The 21105-nt window shown below is 33.4% G+C and overlaps 5 protein-coding genes across 5 annotated transcripts; 4 read left to right on the plus strand and 1 right to left on the minus strand.

Annotated features, from left to right (window-relative positions):
• Positions 1-205: 205 nt before the first annotated feature.
• CVL1 (CVP2 like 1) lies at positions 206-5840 on the plus strand. Its single transcript, XM_089724223.1, has 13 exons — positions 206-995; positions 1121-1205; positions 1649-1717; positions 1827-1911; positions 1997-2101; positions 2196-2895; positions 2995-3188; positions 3545-3653; positions 3777-3925; positions 4097-4350; positions 5073-5145; positions 5246-5428; positions 5515-5840. The coding sequence occupies exons 1-10, from the start codon at positions 966-968 to the stop codon at positions 4317-4319; spliced, it is 1749 nt and encodes a 582-aa protein (XP_089580349.1). The 5' UTR covers positions 206-965; the 3' UTR covers positions 4320-4350; positions 5073-5145; positions 5246-5428; positions 5515-5840.
• Positions 5841-7911: 2071 nt separating this feature from the next.
• On the minus strand, positions 7912-9068 carry LOC110009277 (hypothetical protein). The gene is made up of 2 exons (XM_020678573.3): positions 8567-9068; positions 7912-8253 (listed from the first exon to the last, which is right to left on the minus strand). The coding sequence occupies exons 1-2, from the start codon at positions 8896-8898 to the stop codon at positions 8118-8120; spliced, it is 468 nt and encodes a 155-aa protein (XP_020534232.1). The 5' UTR covers positions 8899-9068; the 3' UTR covers positions 7912-8117.
• A 5859-nt stretch (positions 9069-14927) lies between these two features.
• On the plus strand, positions 14928-17366 carry LOC105632018 (vicilin-like antimicrobial peptides 2-3). Its single transcript, XM_089724513.1, has 6 exons — positions 14928-15738; positions 15832-16007; positions 16095-16175; positions 16275-16520; positions 16613-16910; positions 17015-17366. The coding sequence occupies exons 1-3, from the start codon at positions 14976-14978 to the stop codon at positions 16134-16136; spliced, it is 981 nt and encodes a 326-aa protein (XP_089580639.1). The 5' UTR covers positions 14928-14975; the 3' UTR covers positions 16137-16175; positions 16275-16520; positions 16613-16910; positions 17015-17366.
• On the plus strand, positions 16622-17211 carry LOC149495121 (vicilin Jug r 2.0101-like). The gene is made up of 2 exons (XM_089724501.1): positions 16622-16910; positions 17015-17211. Exons 1-2 carry the CDS (start codon positions 16622-16624, stop codon positions 17209-17211), a joined length of 486 nt encoding a protein of 161 aa, XP_089580627.1.
• Positions 17367-17608: 242 nt separating the features above from the next.
• On the plus strand, positions 17609-20748 carry PBD2 (20S proteasome beta subunit D2). The gene is made up of 3 exons (XM_012214284.4): positions 17609-17870; positions 17972-18095; positions 20295-20748. The coding sequence occupies exons 1-3, from the start codon at positions 17713-17715 to the stop codon at positions 20619-20621; spliced, it is 609 nt and encodes a 202-aa protein (XP_012069674.1). The 5' UTR covers positions 17609-17712; the 3' UTR covers positions 20622-20748.
• Positions 20749-21105: the final 357 nt, after the last annotated feature.

Raw genomic sequence — 21105 nt, forward strand, 5'->3', positions numbered from 1 at the left:
ATTTGTTTACCCAGGGCAGGCTCTGCTTAGTTGACCATTGTCGTTTTATGTTAAGGTTATAGAACAAAACGACCTGCCCGTTTTGCCCTAAGCATGCTGGGCCTGCCTTGAGATTTGAACTTTGAAGAAGGGTACTAAGAAATAAAAAAATAAAATAAAAGGAAAAAATAATTGGAAAATGAGAAAAAGAAAGAAAAGAAAAGCCAGCCCTTGAGACTGAGTCTTATGTCTCTCTTTCTTTCTCTCTCTTCTTCTCTTGTTCTGTTGCTGCACTTTATTCTGTTCAAATTCGATACTTTGCTGTTCACTGAGAACGAGGCTCTTTGTTTCAAAGAGGGGACATAGAGAGAGAAAGAGTAGCACAGAGAGAGAGAGAGAGAGAGAGAGAGAGAGAGAAGGTTATAAGCTTTCCCTCTCTGTAGTTTCTTTGTCTAAAACTTGCTTCCTTTATCTCTCTCTCTCTATGTCTGCTACATTGTCTTGTTCTACTTCAAGAATCTCATCTCACTTCCACGCATTAAAGCATTTGTCTCTCTTGACTAATTGCACTCTCATATTTTCTAGGTTTTTGCTTCTTTGCTCTTCCTTGGTGTTTCATAAGCATAATAAGCACTAGAAGAGTAAACCAAGAGAAAACCAATTGGTTCTTTGGTCTATTTGGTTAATTATTTGCTTAGTTCAGAGTTTTTAGCCGAAAGCAAGATACCCAATTGTTAATTGGTCCGTTTGGTCGTTTTCCAGTTTTTATTTTGGTAGCATTGGGAGTTTTTTTGGAGTTTATAGACAGTACAGAGCTGTGCTTATTGGCCTCTTGTATCAAAGCTTATTGTAGCAAGAAAACTAAAACTGGAGGAGACAAATTCCTGGTGTCGAGTTCTGATATTTTTGAGGATATTAAACGGAACCCAATAATTTGTTGGGGTAGCAGAAAGTTGAAGAAGTGCTATATGAAGTAGTGGTGAAAAATGAGAGATGGGAACTCCAAGAAAAGCAAGGTTTTTTTTCACTTTATTTGCGTCTGTAAACCAATGGAATTTGTTTCCTTTTGTTTAATTGAGCAATTATAATGGTTCTTGGACGATGTTAATTATTTTTTGTTTTCTGTTTTTGTATGGTGAAGCTCTCATGGTCGAAAAAAATGGTCAGGAAGTGGTTCAATATCAGGAGTAAAACTGAGGAATTTCAAGCGGATGATGTTTATGGAGGTTGGCATTTTCTTTTTGGGATTGATAGAATCAAAGAATCAAACTTTGCTTCCTTCTATTAGTGGGTTACTGTACAATTTATAAATTTCTGGTTTTTGCTGAGAAAATTGGGAAAAGAAAGAGGAATATGCTTTGGAACTTTGTGTTTAACGATCTTGTGATTCTCAAGAATCAATCACACTTTCTTTTCCTTTGCCAATAGTAGAACTAGCAACTGCAGGCATCCAATCAGTAAAAGAAATAAGATTTTTCGTATCTCTTGTTTCTTTATTCCCACAGTTCCTTAAGAACTAAAAGGATTTTTTTTTTCCTCGTCTAACAAATTTGCTAATGCCAACTCTCTCCTTGTTGCTGATAGAAATTGAGTTTCTACAAATTCCTACTGTTTTAGCCCTTCATGACGAAAATAAGATTGATGTTGAGTATTGATTCTCTTTCTTCAGGTGGTGAAGTGGAATACAGGACTAGCTTCTCTGAGAGGGAGCCGTGCACCATCAAGAAAAGCAAAACAGGTAGAGTATCAATAAAACTTAAGAGCTACTTTTGGTGAATATCCCTCGATTTATGTTTCAATTCCCTTCAATATGTAAACTCCTAATATTTTCCTCAACTTTGATGCAGAGAAACTTACCAAGAATCCAGAGCAGGTCCGGCGAGGGAGAATGAATCTTGATCACCCTCGAATCATAGATGTGCAGAACTACAGGTGCTTTGTCGTTAATTTTCTTTTCCTAGCATTTTTTTAATGATGTGTAAGTACTGATGGCTTTTCTGTTTGCAATTTGGGGCAGCATTTTTGTAGCTACATGGAATGTGGCAGGAAGATCCCCACCAAGTAATTTGAGTCTTGATGACTGGCTTCATGCCTCACCTCCTGCAGACATATATGTTCTTGGGTATGATCCTGTTGTTGTAATCTTTTCATCTTTTGTTAATAAGCTCTCTAATTATTTAGTAATGGAAAAATGTGTTACTTCATTTGTATTTCAGATTTCAAGAGATAGTTCCTTTGAATGCTGGTAATGTTCTTGGTGCAGAAGACAATGGCCCTGCCAAAAAATGGTTGGCCCTCATTAGAAAGACTCTAAACAATCTTCCTGGAGCTAGTGGAAGTGGTGGGTGTTATACACCTTCTCCAATCCCTGAACCAATTGTAGAAATGGATGCAGATTTCGAGGGATCGTCTAGGCAGAAGAACTCATCTTTCTTTCATCGCCGGTCGTTCCAAACAACTCACAGTTGGAGAATGGAGAATGACCCTTCAATTCCACAACCACGACTAGATCGGCGGTTTAGCGTTTGTGACAGGGTTATATTTGGTCACAGGCCAAGTGACTATGATCCCAGTTATAGATGGGGTCACAGACCTAGTGATTTTTCAAGGCCAAGTGATTACTCCAGGCCTAGTGATTACTCCAGATGGGGTTCATCAGATGATGATAATGGGCCGGGGGATTCACCAAGTACTGTATTGTACTCACCAATGTCCTATGGTGGTTCATATAGTGGATCTACATCTATGGAAGATGGATATAGGAGGCCAGGATATTCAAGGTACTGTCTTGTGGCAAGTAAACAAATGGTTGGCATATTCCTCACAATATGGGTCCGGAGTGAATTGAGAGATCATGTTAGAAACATGAAAGTTTCTTGCGTTGGCAGAGGATTGATGGGTTATCTTGGAAATAAGGTATTGTTCAAGTGAAACGTGTACTTTCTCATATTTTCTTTATTACTTGGCTTTTCAAGTCATACATATCAAGAAGCATTCTTCTGCTGGGTATTGCAGGGATCTATTTCAGTTAGCATGTCCTTGCATGAAACGACCTTTTGCTTCATCTGTAGTCATCTAACCTCTGGACAAAAAGAAGGTGACGAGCTAAGAAGGAATGCCGATGTCATGGAGATTCTTAAGAAGACAAGGTTTCCGCGTGTTAACAGTGCGGCCGATGAGAAATCCCCAGAAACAATTCTTCAGCATGAGTAATGCCCTCTCTTGTTAACTATTAAAGAAACTTATTCTTACTACATGCAACTGGAAAATTTTGGATAAGTGTTTACATAAAGGAGAAGATTTGATGATTTAAGGATATGAAAGGAAAATAATCTCCCTTTACATGAGAATTGAGTTGATTTAATTATAATTTCTAATGCATTTGAAGTGCCAAGTTGTGCTTTTTGTAATGTTATGTTTGTTTGGTAAATATCTGTATGAATTTTCTAAATCAACATTCATGTGGTTCTGGTTCACACTCTATTTATCTATGTAATTCCCTCCCCCCCAACAAGTCTTCTTCCCTTTACTTTTTCTGTATCTAATTTGGTTTATGTTGATGTAGTCGAATTATTTGGCTTGGGGATTTGAATTATCGCATCGCCCTCTCTTATCGATCTGCTAAGGCACTGGTTGAGATGCAAAACTGGAGGGCATTGTTGCAGAATGACCAGGCATGTTTACGTACCCTCTCTCTGAGCTCTACTCTCAGTTCTCTTTCTGTTTCAGGAACATATAAAATCTTTTTATCACTTATAAATAAGCTTCCATCTGATTTGATGATTGTTTTCTTACAGTTACGAATAGAACAGAGAAGAGGTCGGGTTTTTGTAGGCTGGAATGAAGGAAAGATTTATTTCCCACCTACATACAAATATTCCACTAATTCAGACAGATATGCAGGAGATGACATGCACCCAAAGGAGAAGCGTCGCACTCCAGCTTGGTAAGAACATCTACATTACCATAATGTATTAGGAATTATGCAAAAAAGAAAAAGTAGGACATATTCTCCATGCAAAAGAAACAATCAATATAGGACTAAAAATGGTAATATGTGAGCACTATTATTAATTCTTAATCATTTGTCATGCTGATCGACCAATTTTATGTGAAGGTGCGATAGAATTTTATGGCATGGAGAAGGCCTCCAGCAATTATCTTATGTACGTGGAGAATCTAGGTTCTCTGATCATAGGCCAGTGTACGGCATATTTTGGGCAGAGGTTGAGTCTAGCCAGGGCCGATTAAAGAAAAGTGTGAGTTACTCCAGTTCCAGGATTGAGGTCGAGGAGCTCTTGCCATACTCACATGGTTACACAGAGCTAAACTTTTTCTGATGGATGAGGAGATGGCAATGAGGCAGTGCAGGTATGCTTCCTCTTTCTCTTTTTCTCTGATATATCTGCATATGATTGCAGGACAGGCATATGTAATCATGCACTCAAACTCGCTCCTGCATATACAAAAATTGGCATTTTTGTTGTGTGAACCAAGTAGTTAGGCTTTTAGATGCTTTACATGCACCTCCATAATCTTTTTCAAGAAACAGCACACAGAGGAATGATCTGAAACTGTAGTATGCATTTATTCCTCTTTTGCATCATCGAGTGACTTCTGTGGGCTATAACCAAGTCATCAAAACATTTTCAAACAATACCTGTGAGTTCCTAGCATAACTCTTCAATCAAGGGTAAACTCTTATTGACCTTTTCGTTTTTAAAATGTTTTCCCCTTTTCACTGTCTTTTCTCCTGTTGATAAATGGATGGTACCAAAATGGATTAGCATGCTAGGGTCCAATTTGGTGGTCCTCTAGTAGAATTAGAATTTAGATTTCATTTTAAGCATTAAGGAGATATCAATGGTGTATCTCACAAGAAACTGAATATTGCTGCTTTTGGTAATTTACCTCATGGATTATGTGAATCTAAATGAAAATGTAACTGAAAAAACAGAACCTGAATTGGGAATTTATTGAAATATTTTATGCATAAGAGTCGGTCATAGACACCCTCTTTCTCTTCACAAGTTTTCTTGAGAAAATCTTTTGCTTTGTTCCTATTCTAATGTTGAATTTGGTCTCATTTGCAGGTGGGAATAACTTTGAAGAAAATTTTTCCTTGAAGGGTGATAGAGACATTCCGTTGCCCACTAACCGAAAAAGGTATAGTTTTCTCCTCTCTTTAACTTTTCTTGGTTTTGCTGTACATGTTTGTTTCTTTCTTTTAACTTATCTCCATTTTTCTTTCTTTATTTTTTTTCAGGTGTAAATTTTTGTAGCTAATTAACTCCACACATCATCAAATCATTGTAACTTGGATCATCAAACGTAGTTAGCCACTAACAACCAGTTTCTGTTCAGTCACATGATTCGCTAACCTGATTAACAAACACCCTACTTTTTGGCAGTTTTTGCACTGCATTTCACAGGCATAAAATGTGATTAGGTACTATATCCTTCTTTATCTATCTTTATTTTGCTCATGTTAAAGATAACCTAGTGATAATGAACAAACTTTTTCTTGTTTTGCAGGATGAACTTACCCCGTCAGGAATTGCCAAGTGGGTGTCCAGAGATTAATTTATTCAATTTTTTCTTAGTTTAGGACGGCGTTTTTGTTTTTTGATGACTGAAAGAAGATGAAAGATGATGGTCAATGCAATCATTTGAGAACTTACTTTTTGTTTTAAATGAGAAGCCAAGTAAAGATTGGATGGATATTGATTACTAAAGTGAGAGAAAAAGAAAAAGAAAATGGAAAGAATTATATAGTATTGAAATTTATGTTAGATTCCAGAATGCCTCTTTGCTCTTTGTGTTGTTGCTGATGATTTTACTGAAAAAGGTTGTTTTGATAATCTGCAGCTTCATCATTGTTTTTCTTTTCTTCTTTTACTGTGGTTTGAATAACAAACTAGAAAAGCATAAGACAGTTTTACTGCTTTTGCTGGCTTATTGGGAGCCATGATTTATAGACTCCTCTTTTTAAGTGTTTCCTCTATATCACGAGCTTATCCACCATCTCTTTTGTTAATCTGCCTACTGTGACATTTGAAAGGTTCTGCCTATACAGCTGTTAAAATTTAGTCCACGAGAAGGAAAAACAGGAAGTTAGTGCCTTATGAGTAATATTTTATGTCCAAAGCTGCCAATTTAGGCACCTACTTTTTTCAAGAAAATTAAAAGTAAGTATTAATATATATTAACTTAGATTAGATAGGGTGAATGCGATAGGCATATCGGTGGAGGCACATGAATTAGTTAAAGTTGAACTGCTGTGTCAACTTCAAAATCAACTGCTGCTGATTGGATTTTCCTCAAAAAAAAAAAAAAAAAAAAGCACTGTTGCTGATTGGATCATGTTGGCTTTAAAGTAATGCATATTCTTTGTTCAAGTTAGAAGACAATGGATCTTCTGTGACTGGAAAATACTTATTCTGTATCACTTGTTCAGAAGATAACTAGACAATGAAAAAAAAAAAAAAAAAAAAAAGCAATTTCTACCTAAAAATATGCTCTTTTTAACTGACCCGGAAATAGACGAATTTGAATTAGCAAAAGCAATGTCTCCTTACATAATATGGATTCCATATATTATGATTTGGACGTGAATGAATCGAATTACTTATCCCGTCTATCAGTGAACTACCTCTACGGGATTATAACCGGGTCTATCAGTGAACTATCTCTACGGGATTATGACCACAGACCACCCAAGTTTTCCATAAACAGGTATTCATTATTTAATGTCAACCGATTCAATTTCAATGTGTGCATTATCAATACAATAATTCATTCCCATCTTCATCCAACAATAGCAATTAAAATTTCTCAGAGAATGTAGATAATATGTTGCAGAAAATTAGTAAAAATGAACCAATAGAATCTGTTAATTGCATTATCTCCAATCCTACACTTTTTCCAAACAGGTCTCCTTTTCCTTTAGTTTATTGTAGAAATGGTCCCCAGTTGGAGGCAAAATTTCCTGTCATGTGTCTGTGATGTTTCTATCATGAACCAACTGATACTCTTGTCTTTTTTTTTTTTGAAAAAAAAAAATTCTTACATTTCTAATTTTTATATTTATCAATTAAGCCTTAATTAATCAGATGGCTTCTGAATTAGTTGAATCTGTAAACATTTTGCGGTCCTGCAGAAATTCTTTAAGGAATTGATACTAATTGCAAACGAAACAGAAAGCATATTCTGATATCTCATGCTTGATCTGTCTATCCTTGTGATCAAAATAAAAACTTGAAAAGCACAAAACAAGACTAAAAATCTGACATATTAGAAAGTCATGATGTGTGCAACTTCCACTTCATCTTCTGCCTTTAACATTACCTTTCTGTTTCAGTTCATCAAGGCCATAGTGATTTACTAACTAAAAAAACTGGTATATAACCATAATTTTCGACTACTGATATTATTAACTGATGCAAACTTTAAATAAGGATTAGATGAATAGACTGATAAAATCTGGGCTGGCTGCGAAAAATCAGTATTCAGTACCCTTTTGTTAGTGGATGTTGAAAGCAACATTGGCCAAATAAATAGAATGAAAGACAAAAGCAAGAGTCTTTCTTTTTGTCTTTGCAGTACAGAACCCTGCTAAAGGATTGGTCTTGCTTCTCTGCTCCTTAAATTAGTAACAACTCACTATGTCATGTAGTTGAAGGATTCTGAGTGTTCAATATATTTTTTGCAAAAGGCAATAATCTCTTTATTTCTTTTATTCTCCCCACACTTTACTTTCAAATCACATTTGCAATATAATCATTGTGCACATGCAAATCAAAGCCAAAACCTTGTACTTTCAAGCAAAAGATGGATAAATATTGAATATATGTATGTATATATATATATATATATATATATATATATATGCTGCCTTGCCTGCTGGCTGCTGATATTAACAGAAGAAGAAAATTTATCTGAAAAACATTGAAATTGAGTACTATTTTTTAAAAGAGACCAAAACATAAAAATGATCAGAAAGTGGAAATTTACAAGATCATTGACATGTGAGCTAGGAAAAATTTACTATTTTTTACATACTGATTAAAGTGCAACCTGAATGGAAAACATTAGAGCTATCAGCTATGCACTTCTGCAACTAACAAATGAACTTTGAGTCAATTAAGCTTAAAACCCAGCCTTGGCGCATACTTGGCTGCTCTTTTTGATAATTCTTCAGCCACTTCTTTATCAAACCCATCCAAAGCCATCCGATCTTCCCGGCATTCCCTTGAGCAAAAAGCACCTAGGTAACTAATCAGTGCAATTAAAGAAAGCATGTTTAGTGCAAAAATAATCAAAAGGGTAGCAAAATATTTTATCTTCAATAAAGAATATTAAATTGAGCGAAAAATCATATCAGAAACACTAAAATCTGAGATCAACAGCAAGAACTGGTATTCAAGAAAATTTTGAAAATCCATGAAATAATTATTGGAGCAATTATAATGTCAAGTGAAAATCGGATTGGCATAAAGTTAAGATCATTATTCATCTCCTGGAAAAATAAAGAAAGAAAGAAAAAGAAAAATTGAATCAAATTAAATAAAGGAAAGAAAAGACTTACCCGTACATGTAAAGACTCTGGCCACCATCGAGTTTCTTCTTGCACAAGGAACAAGCCTTAAGAAACTCTCCAAACCCTTTACCATATTCCTTGTTCGCGTACAATGTTAGTTCATTCTTCTGGTTTTCTGGCGTATCCAACGAGAATATACATTGGCGATGAGTCGGTTGAGATTCTTTAACTGGTTTTGAAGCCGACGACGTAGTAGTGATTGGGGCGGGGTTCTTCCTTTGAAATAAAGCCACTGGAGACTCAATAGGTTGAAGTTGATTGAATAGCCCAATCTCTCCTTGACTCGATGATCTAACTACACGAGATCGCTTCGACGACATTGGAGAAGCTTGCTGGTATTAATTAGGGTTTAGACGTTGTTGACGATAAAGTTTACAAGAAGTTTGTGTTTAGGGTTTTGTCGGTGAAGTATATTCTGTGAATAAATGGACGATTTGTCTTTTTAGATTTGTAGATATAAAGGAATTGATGGAATTAGAGCTTTTAGCTTGGTTTGATTTTAGGGTGCAATATGATATTTATTGAGTTGCATATTAATTAATATTCCATCAGTTCCATAATGTTTATCCTAAATTGAATTGCATACGGATTAAGAAAAAATTTATTTAATATAGGTAAAATATAATTTTTTGTAATATATTTTTATTTTAATATCCATTGAAATTAAATGCTTCGTATCAAATTATTCTTAAAATTAATCAAATTATAATCAAATATATATTTAATTAAATAGAATTTTCTTGAAATATTAGATGTGGATATTCTAATTTTGTTTATATCAATATTTTAATTAATAATATAATAGTTTGATTATTATATTTGTTCACAAAGAAGCATCTATACATGTAAAAGCAGAGCAGTTTATATTATATGGAAGCCAAGTGTAAACATCTAAAATTGACAAGTATAAAGAGGACAACAATTATTTAGCATGATTATAAGGTATAATGATAGCAATTGTAAGTAAATAAGTTGTTTCATATTTATAGATATTATCTTTATCATGATAGTATTTATTAGTTACATCCCATCAAGATAATATATTAAATTCAATTAAAATTTAATTAAAATATAAATAGCCAAGCCATAAAATAAAAAATATTTAATTTTTTATTTTAATGATTATCTTGGTGTATGGGGTAGTTTATATATCAGAAACTAGGTTGCATGGACATGAGACACGAAATACAAAACATACGGGATAAATGACAATAAATAAATAATTATTTATAATAAATAATAAATAAAAATATTTAATTTCTTATTTTATCGATTACCTTGTCGTATAGTGTAGTCTTATATACCATAAGTTAGGTTGCACAGACACGAGACACGAGATACATAAACATACGAAATATAATAATAAATAAACAATCATTTATAATAAATATAAAACATAAAATAAAAAATACTTAATTTTTGAAATATAATTAATTTAAATTAAAATTAAATTAAAATACATATAACCCAAATTATAAAAAATATTTAATTTCTCATTTTAATGATTGCCTTGACATATGTGGTAGTCTTATATATAAAAAGTTAGCTTGCATAGATACATGATACGAGATACGAGAATGTACGATAATAAATAAATAATCATTTATAATAAATAATAAATATAAAATAAAAATACTTAATTTCTTATTCCAATAGAATTAGTTAAATTCTCAAAATTATTATCATTATTGAAAAATCTATACCTAACTATATAATATATAAAAGTAGGGTAGTTTGCTTTATATGAAAGCCAAGTGTAACTAGCACAGTTTGCCACTTAGCATTATTTTGCATTATAGAATCACAAATGTTAAAATTTACACAATTTAGTATAACTGTAAAAATTATAAAAAGATCAGTTGTTTTATATTTTCAGATAATCCCTATATCAAGATAATATCCATATAAAAAGGACTATCTCTAGCATTTAATATATTAATATAAATTTATTTCTTCTTATAAAATAATTAATAAGTAATTCACATGCTGAAAAAGAGTGTGAATAAACAATACATTACTATTAAATAATATATAAGCAATTTAAAAATATAAATTATAATGTACGAGATACGATAATTTTTGAAAAATTAAGACATACATACGTTTAGAATACATTATACTAAATAAGTAATACATTAATATTTCAAATGAATAAATAATAAATTATAAACATAAAATAAAAAAAACTTAATTTCTTATTTCAATGAAACAAAAAATATTTAAAAATACTTCATTTTTTATTGGTAATAAAAAAAATTTTGGTTGATTAGCTTGGTGTATAGAATAGTCTTATATACCAGGAGCTGAGTTGCACGGAAACAGGACACGAGATATGGAACGTACGAGATACGATAATTTTTAAAAAAGTAGGACATTCACTCGCTTAAAACACACTACACTAAATAAGTAATACATTGATATTTCAAATAAATAAATAATTATTTATAATAAACATAAAATAAAAAACACTAAATTTCTTATTTCAATGAGACAAAAGCAAATTAAAAAAATACTTATTTTTATTGATAATAAAAAAAAATTAATTGATTAGCTTGGTGTATAGAGTAGTCTCATATTCCAGAAGGAAGATTGCATAAACACAGGACATAAGATGCAATAATGTACAAGATACGATAATTTTTAAAAAGGTAAGATATCCACACGCTTAGACACACGCTAAATAAGTAATACATTAATATTTTAAATAAAGAAACAATCATTTACAATAAATTATAAACACAAAATAAAAAAAACTTAATTTCTTATTTCAATGACTCAAAAATAAATTAAAAAACACTTCATTTTTATTGGTAATAAAAAAAAAAAACCTTGATTGATTAGTTTGGTGTATAGAGTAGTCTCATATACCGGGAGCTATGTTGCATGGAAACATGATATGATAATTTTTAAAAAAGGTAAGACATCCACACGTTTATGACATAGTACACTAAATAAGTAATATATTAATATTTCAAACAAATAAACAATCATTTATAATAAATTATAAACATAAGATACATATAGGAGGAAAAAAAAAATAGAAGATGACTTTTACTATTGCATACCTTATAAAAAGTTTCGCATGATACTTAAGAAGACATATTTTAGAATCGTAACTTTTCATCATATCTCAATCAGATATAATTTATCATTTTATTATATAATTTTACTATTTTGAATGATGTTATAAAATATTATTTCATATTTTAATATTACCCTACGTATTATGCAGATTATAATGGAAAAAAAGCAATTTTTGTATTCTCAGATAATATCATATAGGAGGAAAAAAAACTAAATTAATATTAATAAGCAAAAATTACTTTATTTGAAAATAAGAAAAGAATATAAGAGAAAAGAATTTTGACAATTTTCTCTTAAAATTAGAAGAAAAATAAGAAATTATAAAAATAAATTTGTATAGAAAAATTAATTTTAATTTTCTTTTAGATCCAAAAAAATAAGTAACGAAAGTTTTTCCGAAATAACAATTTAGTCCATTCTTATTTTTTTTATGATTATTCATTAATAAAAAAGGATAAAAAATAAATTAAAAAAATATTGTATCACGTGCTACGGTAACTTTTAAAAAAGTAAGAGATCCATGCCCTTAAGATACACTATACTAAATAAGTATAATATATTAATATTTCAAATAAATAAATAATCATTTATAATAAATTATAAATATAAAAAAACTTAATTTCTTATTTCAATACAATTAGTTAAATTTGCAAATTATTATCACCGTAGAAAAATACATGAATAGTGTGTGTGCATTTTTTGATGCGGGTCATACTAGGGGTGTCAAAATGGGTCACGACATGCGAGTACGGTTCGTCTAACACGAGAAATAAATGGACGAATATAAACGTGTTGTGTCATGGATTGACGCACGAGTTAGGGTAGTGATCCGTTTATTTAAGAGTAAAGAGATAATTTTAGTAATAGATATAAATAGTCAAACTAAAACCTATTTAAATTTTATTGTTGTATTACTTTTTTTACTTTAATTGTGAATTTTAAAGAATTTATGCATTTTACGTGTGAAAATTTATTTTTAAATATGATTGAGTTAAATAGGTTAAAAGTTAAAAATATTATAAGTATGTTAAGTGAGTCGTATATAGGTCACCACATCCACTCAACCTATTTATGATATTAAGCGGGTTACACAAGTTATATATGGATCAACACGACTCACTTAACCTGCTTATGATATTAAGCGAGTTGAACGTGTCATGTTTGTGTCAACCGTCTACTTTTCGTATTGTGTTCGTATTGAAATTATAAAAAATTATTTCATTTTTTAATATTGTTCGTCGCATTACGCGGATTTTAACACTAGTATTAAATAAAGACAAGATAATGGACTTCAAATGTTATTCACTTTTAAGAAAAAATAGATCAACATTTTGAGACAAATGGAAAAAGAAAATACAACAAAAGTTATAGAACAGAGAAAGTATCTGTAATCTATACTATCTAAACGACACTGCTGGATGAAATTTTGAATCAAATTAATCTAGCTCAAATGAGATATTAATAAATGCATTAATAGTTATTTTTGAAATTTCACAACATGGTATTAATATAATGCAATGTCAATACAATTATTAATGCATTGCTAAAAATAGAAGCACAAAATTGGAACATTTCGTATTTTTATGAAAGTCTTAATTGATGATTAATTTCATCAATCAGGTTTTGAAACCTTTTTATATAAACTTTAGCTGATTTGTATTTACACTATATTTAAATTTTATTAATTTATTAACTTAATCAAAATAATTATCGATATTTTTTTAAAAATTAATATTTATAATCATTTTATTTATAATGTAATTTTATTAAGTATTACTCTCAAAATTTACTTGATATTTTTCAGTTATAATAAAAAACAATATGTTGATCTTTAAAATAAAAAAAAAAATATATATTTTTTTTGATACATGATAAGTCTAATAGACTGAAATAAGAACTTATACTGAATGCAATTAATATAAATTTCGTAACATTTTCTGATTTTTTTGATAGTCGCCAACTAAAGGGAAATATTTTTTCAATTTTTGTTATAGCTATCGCAGCCGCTGAAGCAGCTATTGGACCAGCTATTGTTTCATCAATTTATCGTAACAGAAAATCAACCCGTATCAATCAATCTAATTTGTTGAATAAGTAGTATTAATCATATAGAATATAATTTTCATATTCATTAATTCGAGTTGGCATGTATGATACGTAGTAACTTATTCGATCATGTTTGCAATTTGCAATGGAGAGGACTCGAACTCGAAACCTCTTACTTTCTATATCTTCTACAAGAGATAGAAAGATTAATCAGATAACACTTTATTGGTAAAAAATATATATATTATATGTCATAATATATAAAATAATTATATCCGAGAATATCATTGTAAATAGTATAAATAGTGAAACCTAATGAGCTCTAACACACGAGAACAAGGCCAAAATAATACGTTGTCGTCTGCTATCGACGGGAATTGTAGTGACTCGTAAACTTTATAACGCACGAAAAACTCCCAAATCCCTAGACTCTCTCTTGCTCACGGCTATAACAGTTCCGCCCCAACAGCGACGCTCCGACATCCGCGGGCCCCAATTCTAAATACTCATTTGCTGTTGGCAGTAAAATGAAGATCCCGTAAGTTTCGACGCGCACCAGTTACAGTAAGTATTTCTTTTTCCCCTTTCATTTTAGTACGACGCATCGTTCAACTAAGTGCCGTCAAAAAATTGAAAATCACCTGACTCTAGAGTTGGTTCTCGTTTGCAAATTAGAAACACCTTTTAATTTTACATGTAAATTAAACGACATTATACTTTGTTTGGAATTGCAATCTTGTTCAAGAAAACTCCAACCTTGAAGACAACCGCCAGCTGCCGGCGTATGTCTGTATTCTCTTGATGGTACAGATAAGCTTCGCCGCATTTAACAATCAAACTTTTGTATCTTATACTATTTTGTAATGTATTGCATGCAAGTCAACAAGTGTACGACTGGATGTCCATCCTGCACACACCCATACATAATACATTACATTAACCTGCAACAGAAACTACATTGTTACAAGAATGATTATACATGTCTGTACAAAGAACTACCAGAAGGAAAACAAAAAGAAAGATAAGCATGAATAGAAATACTATCATGTTTGTAATTTTATAAAGCCTTCATTTTCCGTACCACGTGAGGCATAGCAAAGGATGTAGCGCCTCGTTAATGGCAGTAACAGGACACTTATCTTGTCACTCGTGTCACCTTGCATGTTGACCCACGAAGCCAGTGTCTTCGCCTGCACTATGTATAAATAAGGTTGTGGGTTTTTCTGTTTAAATTATCCCTCAAGCTGTATTAACCAGGTGCCTAGTTATGACAATCAAAGCACAGCCTGGTTTTTTCTTGTTCTTGCCAATATTATTGCTTTTCTTTTCTTTTGGAATTTCTTCTCTTGGTTATGAGGTTCCGTATCCAAAAACTGACAAGGAGCGATGTTTAGAACGTTGCCATGAAACTAAGAAAGACTTTTCAGGGTTGATTTCCTGTGCAAGTCATTGTGAACGGAAATATGAAAACCATAGAGAGGAAAAGCGTGAAGGTGAAGAAATCTCACCCCGAGATCCAAAGAGCCCTCGATGGAAGATTGAGCGTTGCCAGGAACAATGCCGAAGGGAGGAGTCTGATGATAGAATGCTACAGAGATGTCAGAAACGCTGTGAAGAGGAAGTTATCAAAGAGAGAGAGGGCGAAAGTGAGGATCCTCGCGTGCAATATGAGAGATGCCAAGAGCTATGCGATAGACAACCAGAACGCCAGAAATCGCAGTGTCGAGGAAGGTGCGAGAGGCAATTTGAGGAAAAACAGAAAGAACGTGAAGAAAGAGGCTCGGACAGAGGAACCAAAAGCAGAGAAATGGAGAAACAGAGGGATAACCCTTACTATTTCCATGCACAGAGATTACAGTCTCGACATAAGACACAAGAAGGTCATATTAGTGTTCTTGAGAAGTTCTCTGATAGGTCTGAGCTTCTACGTGGTATAGAAAATTATCGTTTGTCAACGTTGGAAGCAAATCCTAACACTTTTGTTGTCCCACACCATTGTGATGCAGAATCCATTATTGTTGTCCTAAGGGGTGAGTTAGAGTTCTTAACTGCATGCTGTATGAATTGTTTACCCTTAATACATAGTTAATTTCTTAACAAAAAATGTACTAATCTCCTTGCAGGTAAAGGGACTATTACTTGTGTGCTGCGGGATGAAAGACGTTCCTACAACCTGGAGAAAGGAGATGTTATCAGGATTCCTGCAGGGGCAACTCTATACTTGATTAACCGTGATAATAACGAAAAACTGAATATGGTAAAGCTTATGCAACCTGTCAATTCCCCTGGAAATTTCAGGGTAAGTTATTAACTCATTTTTCTCTTACGGTCCAATTTTCTTAGTTTTACAATCTTATAATTGTAATACCTTTTACATATCCTGCAGGAATATTTCGCTGCAGGAGGAGATAACCCTGAGTCATTTTAGACAGTCTTCATCAATGATGTTCTTGAAGCTGCTCTTGACGTAAGGCCTCTTCTAATGATTTTTATTTTTATTTTTATTTTTATTTTTTGGATATTAATTTGGGTTTTCCATTATCTTGTCTATGATGTGTATATAAAGACTCCAAGAGATCAGCTAGACAGACTATTTGGACAACAGAGACAAGGTGTGATTCTAAAGGCTTCTCAAGAACATCTCAAGGCGTTAAGCCAACATATTTCATCAACGAAGCAGAAAGGCCATGAATCTGAACGCCCTTTTAATCTTCTCAATCGGCAACCTTTGTACTCAAATAGATTTGGTAACTTCATTGAAGCCTCATTGCAGGACGTAGACATCTCTGTTTCTTATGCAGAAATCAAAAGAGTAAGGAAAATAGTTACTATGGAAATACTAATTTTAGTTCTTAAATATTGGAAGGTTTTATCAATAATAATTGAACTATAAAAAAATCGTAGGGAGCTTTAATGGTGCCACACTATAATTCGAAGGCTACAATGATTGCTTTAGTTGTGGAAGGAGCTGGACGCTTTGAAATGGCTTGTCCACATCTAGCAAGTCAAAGAATGGAACCTAGAGAAGAACCACCAGAGGGGACTCGACAATACCAAAAGATAAGCTCTGACTTATCTCCTGGTGATGTCTTCATAACACCGGCAGGTCATCCAGTTGCAGTTCTGGCTTCCCAAAACCAGAATCTGATTTTAATAGGCTTCGCAATCAATGCACGGGATAACCAGAGAAATTTCCTTGCTGGTTAGGGATCTTTTCTTCAATCTTTGCTGCTTAAACCAAAACATTAATTCCCAATTAACCAAATAATCTAATCAAATATATATGTACATATTCTTGTTTTGCAGGACGGGACAATATAATGAACCAGATTGAGAGAGAAGCAAAGGAGCTGTCTTTCAACTCACCAGCAGAACTGATAGAAAAGATATTTAGAAACCAAAAAGAATCACACTTTGTGGCTGCGCGTCAACAGAGCCATGGAAGAGAAGAGGATAGAGACCACTCTATCCCTTCAATTTTGGATTTTTCCGGTTTCTTTTAGTTCGGTTAATGTAATAGTACAGAAGGTTGGTCGTTTAAAGTGTTAAAATTATGTAAATTACCTATAGAGTACTGACAATATGTGTCTATGGAGATTAAGATCTCCACTGTGGATAAATAAGAGAAGAGTACTCTCTTTTTGTCTTTATAATCAAATCAATTTATAAATGACCAGAGCAACAATCAATTAGTTTAAGAACTGAGTAATAAGATTTTCAAAAACTGAACCGTTTTTCAAAAAAAGAATAAACTCCGTTTGGGACGGAACGGTGGATATCCTAAGCAGTTCCGAAGTAACTCTTATTCGAAAACGACAACGTTTTACTTCTTACCACCAAACATTACCGTATAACTTGCAATGACCAAAACATCCCTGAATTAATGCAGAAATTCCTACTTGTTCTTCAAGAAGAGAACCCTGCCATCTTCTTCAATCTTTGGTTACCAAAACAGAACAAGAAAAACACATAACAGAAACCGATCCACAAATAGATCAACAACAATGGAGTGCGTGTTTGGACTAGTAGGCAACGGTTTCGCGATAGTTGCGGCGGACACATTGGCCGTAAACAGTATCCTCGTACACAAGTCTAATGAAGACAAGATCATGATCCTGGATTCCCACAAGCTCGTTGCCGCTAGCGGCGAGGCCGGCGACAGGTCCTTCGATCACTTACAAAATAAAATGAAACCATATTAAAATTTAAACAAACCATAATCTATATTCTGAAGATTTGAACTTTTTGGGGTTTGGTTTGCAGAGTTCAATTCACGGAGTACATACAGAAAAACGTGGCTTTGTATCAGTTTCGCAATGGAATTCCTTTGACAACTGCGGCTGCTGCCAACTTCACTAGAGGAGAGCTAGCTACTGCTTTGAGAAAGGTAATTTGGTCGCATTTATTTGGCAGTTACAGATTTGATGGTTTTGTTTAGGGTTTGACTGTTTGTCTTGAGCATGCTCGCTTCATTGAGGAAAATTTAAGGGCTTTTGCTCTATTGATGCTGCAATGCGAATTGAATATGGTATAGATTACTTTGCTTTGTGATTAAAACTAAGAGCTGATGGGTTTTGGGTGCTATGTTTATTATTTGAAGTTATTCTTAGAGGAAAATGTTTTTAAGAGTGAATTTTTGGAATTAGAGATGTAGGTATTATTAATTGATGGAGAATGCCTGGTTAAAAAGAGTTTTCAGCATGCTCTGAGAACATATAGAGGTATGCTGTGTTTGGCCAAGAACTTTGAAGTATAGTCTATTTGGTTATAGAGATTTGCTATTTGGTTAGTTTAAGCAATGAAATAAAATTTACTTTTTGATTAGCTAGTCAAGGTATGCTTTGTTGAGAATTAGTCAGGCAATTAATGTATTGTTGGCTTTAGCACTATGAGTTACTTCAGTGTTTTTGTAGACTCTGAATTTTATCACTAAGATTGTGCACTGCGAGCTTTTTCAAGATCAATTTTCCATCATATTCTATAAAAATAGAAGGTACATTGCACTATGGATCGAGGAGTTCTCGGACTGACCCAGCACTTTAGCAAACATCTTAACTTGTCACTAGTCCAAGCATAAGCTATTTACAAACTCCATTCTTCCATGTAGCTTAGTGTTAGAGCCCTTTGGTAGCAAGCCATTTTGATTCCAGGCTTTTATGTGAAGCAATGTCACCTAAACAGGCCCTTAGAGTAGCAGGTGTCAGGAGACAACTAGCTTCCTTAAGGTCCTCCGTGAAAAGTTGTGGACATCACTGATTTTCAATATGTTAGGGATAACTGTTATGCTTATGTCAAGTGGGTTAGAATCACAATTATTTTTTAATCCCAAGATAGGAACCATAAGAAATTGGGGTATTCCCATTAGATATGGTAGTTTATTTTGGCTTGATGGCTTCTATAGCATGGAACTTGTTGAAACATCTATTTTCCAATTGCTACATCATCTATGAACCTAATTGGTGGATCATCCTGTCACATGTGCTTCCCTTGCCCTTCTGTTGGGACTTGTATAACCCTTTTGGGCTGATTCTCTTGGGTTTGGGCATGGGTATTTGACATCTTCTAGAGCGTGAATCTACAACTAGAATGTTCTTTTCCTTTTTGGTTTAGTTAAGGCTTATTGAGGCCTTATATAGTCCCCCATGGCTGAGAGATGTAACTAGGTTTACATGGTAGTGGGAAACTTTTTGAGTTGAAGAGCTTTGTCCAGGTGTGTAATGATCCTTGCATCTAGCCACTCATATGAGATTGCTTTGGCTTGAGAAAACATGTATGTGCATATGTAGCTTCTTTTTTTTTTTTTTTTTCTGGACTCGGCAGTGAGGGCTTAAGTTTTGGAAGTGGATTCTCGCACTAATATTCATCATGAGCATTCTGGTTTTAGCTGTATAGAAGAGATATGTATGTTAACATGTCATGGAACTCAAATTGAAAGAAGGCTCAGGAAGGATTCAACTTTCATAAGAATCCTTTTACGTTGGGAAATTTCTTAACAAGTGACTGCTTTATTGTAAGGATGGTCTTACCACTTCCGTTGCAAAAATTTATCATCTTGGGCATGTTGCTAATGTTTGTAGTACCAGAAACTATTTTCAAACTATTTTCTTGCACATGAAAGAAGATAGAGACAAGCCACTTTCAAATGTGATGCACCTGAATATTATGAAGATCTCTTTTATCAGGAAGAGTATAGATAGAAGGAAGCCACTTTCAAATGGGATAAACCTGAACGTTATGCAAATTTTTTTATTGGAAAAGTGCACTTATTTTTAACCATCCCCTTTGTAATTACTCTATTTTTTTCTATTACTATTCCCCGTTTTTGTGCAGTATGACTCTTTCATGGTCAATAGTTTGTTAAGTAGACATATTATGCTTATGGGACTTAGGAGTTGGGAGCAGTGGCCCACCCACCCCCCCCCCCCCCCCCCAAAAAAAAAAAAAAAAAAAAAAAAAAACCGTGTTAAGGGTGAAGTAAACCATTTCTAGATGAAGTTATCATAAATACTCATGTGCTAAGCCTATAAGTTCGAAGCTTCTTCTGAGGTAACTATTAATATGCCTTTTCTAAAATTTGGTTTTTCAGAATCCATACTCTGTGAACATCCTTCTGGCTGGCTATGACAATGAGACTGGCCCTTCTCTCTACTACATCGACTATATTGCTACCCTTCACAAGGTTGATAAGGGAGCTTTTGGATACGGGTCTTATTTCTCTCTCTCCATGATGGACAGACACTACCACAGTGGCATGTCAGTGGAAGAAGCAATTGATTTAGTTGATAAGTGCATAATGGAGATACGTTCTAGGTTGGTTGTGGCACCACCAAATTTCGTGATCAAGATTGTTGACAAGGATGGAGCCAGAGAGTATGCATGGCGTGAATCTGTCAAGGACGCTGCAGCAGCCTGAGTTTTTCTTCTTTGGGCATCCGTTTCTTGTTTTATGTTTAAGTTGACTGGCCGATACTGAATGATTTAATCAATTGGATCAGAATTCAGGACTAATTTCAAATTCTTTCTTTGTACCTGTTGTTAAAGATTACTTTGTTTATATTCTTGAGAAGTTGTAAATACAGCTTCTGAACTAAGCTCTCTCAACTCTCAAAAGTCAGTTGAGTTTGTCTTTAGAAGTGACAAAACTATAAAGGAATGGGAAATGAAGGCACGATCATCCATACCATGAAGCAGGAAAGAAGCTACTTGATATGGCGCTGATGTCCATAAAATAAATTCTCAGTGGTGAATTCCGCTATTCAATTGGCTGCCAAGCCTATTGGATTGTGAATGAGAATTGAGAAGCAGCAATTATTACCTGAGAACTTATAGGAGCCAGGGGTAACATTACCTTAATTTTCCGAGATTTAGATAATTTTCTTATGTGGATTCTTAAACAG

The sequence above is a fragment of the Jatropha curcas genome, chromosome 7 (assembly GCF_041381405.1).
Source record: "Jatropha curcas cultivar XTBG-Jc1 chromosome 7, XTBG_Jcur_1.0, whole genome shotgun sequence".
NCBI classification, from domain to species: Eukaryota; Viridiplantae; Streptophyta; class Magnoliopsida; order Malpighiales; family Euphorbiaceae; genus Jatropha; species Jatropha curcas.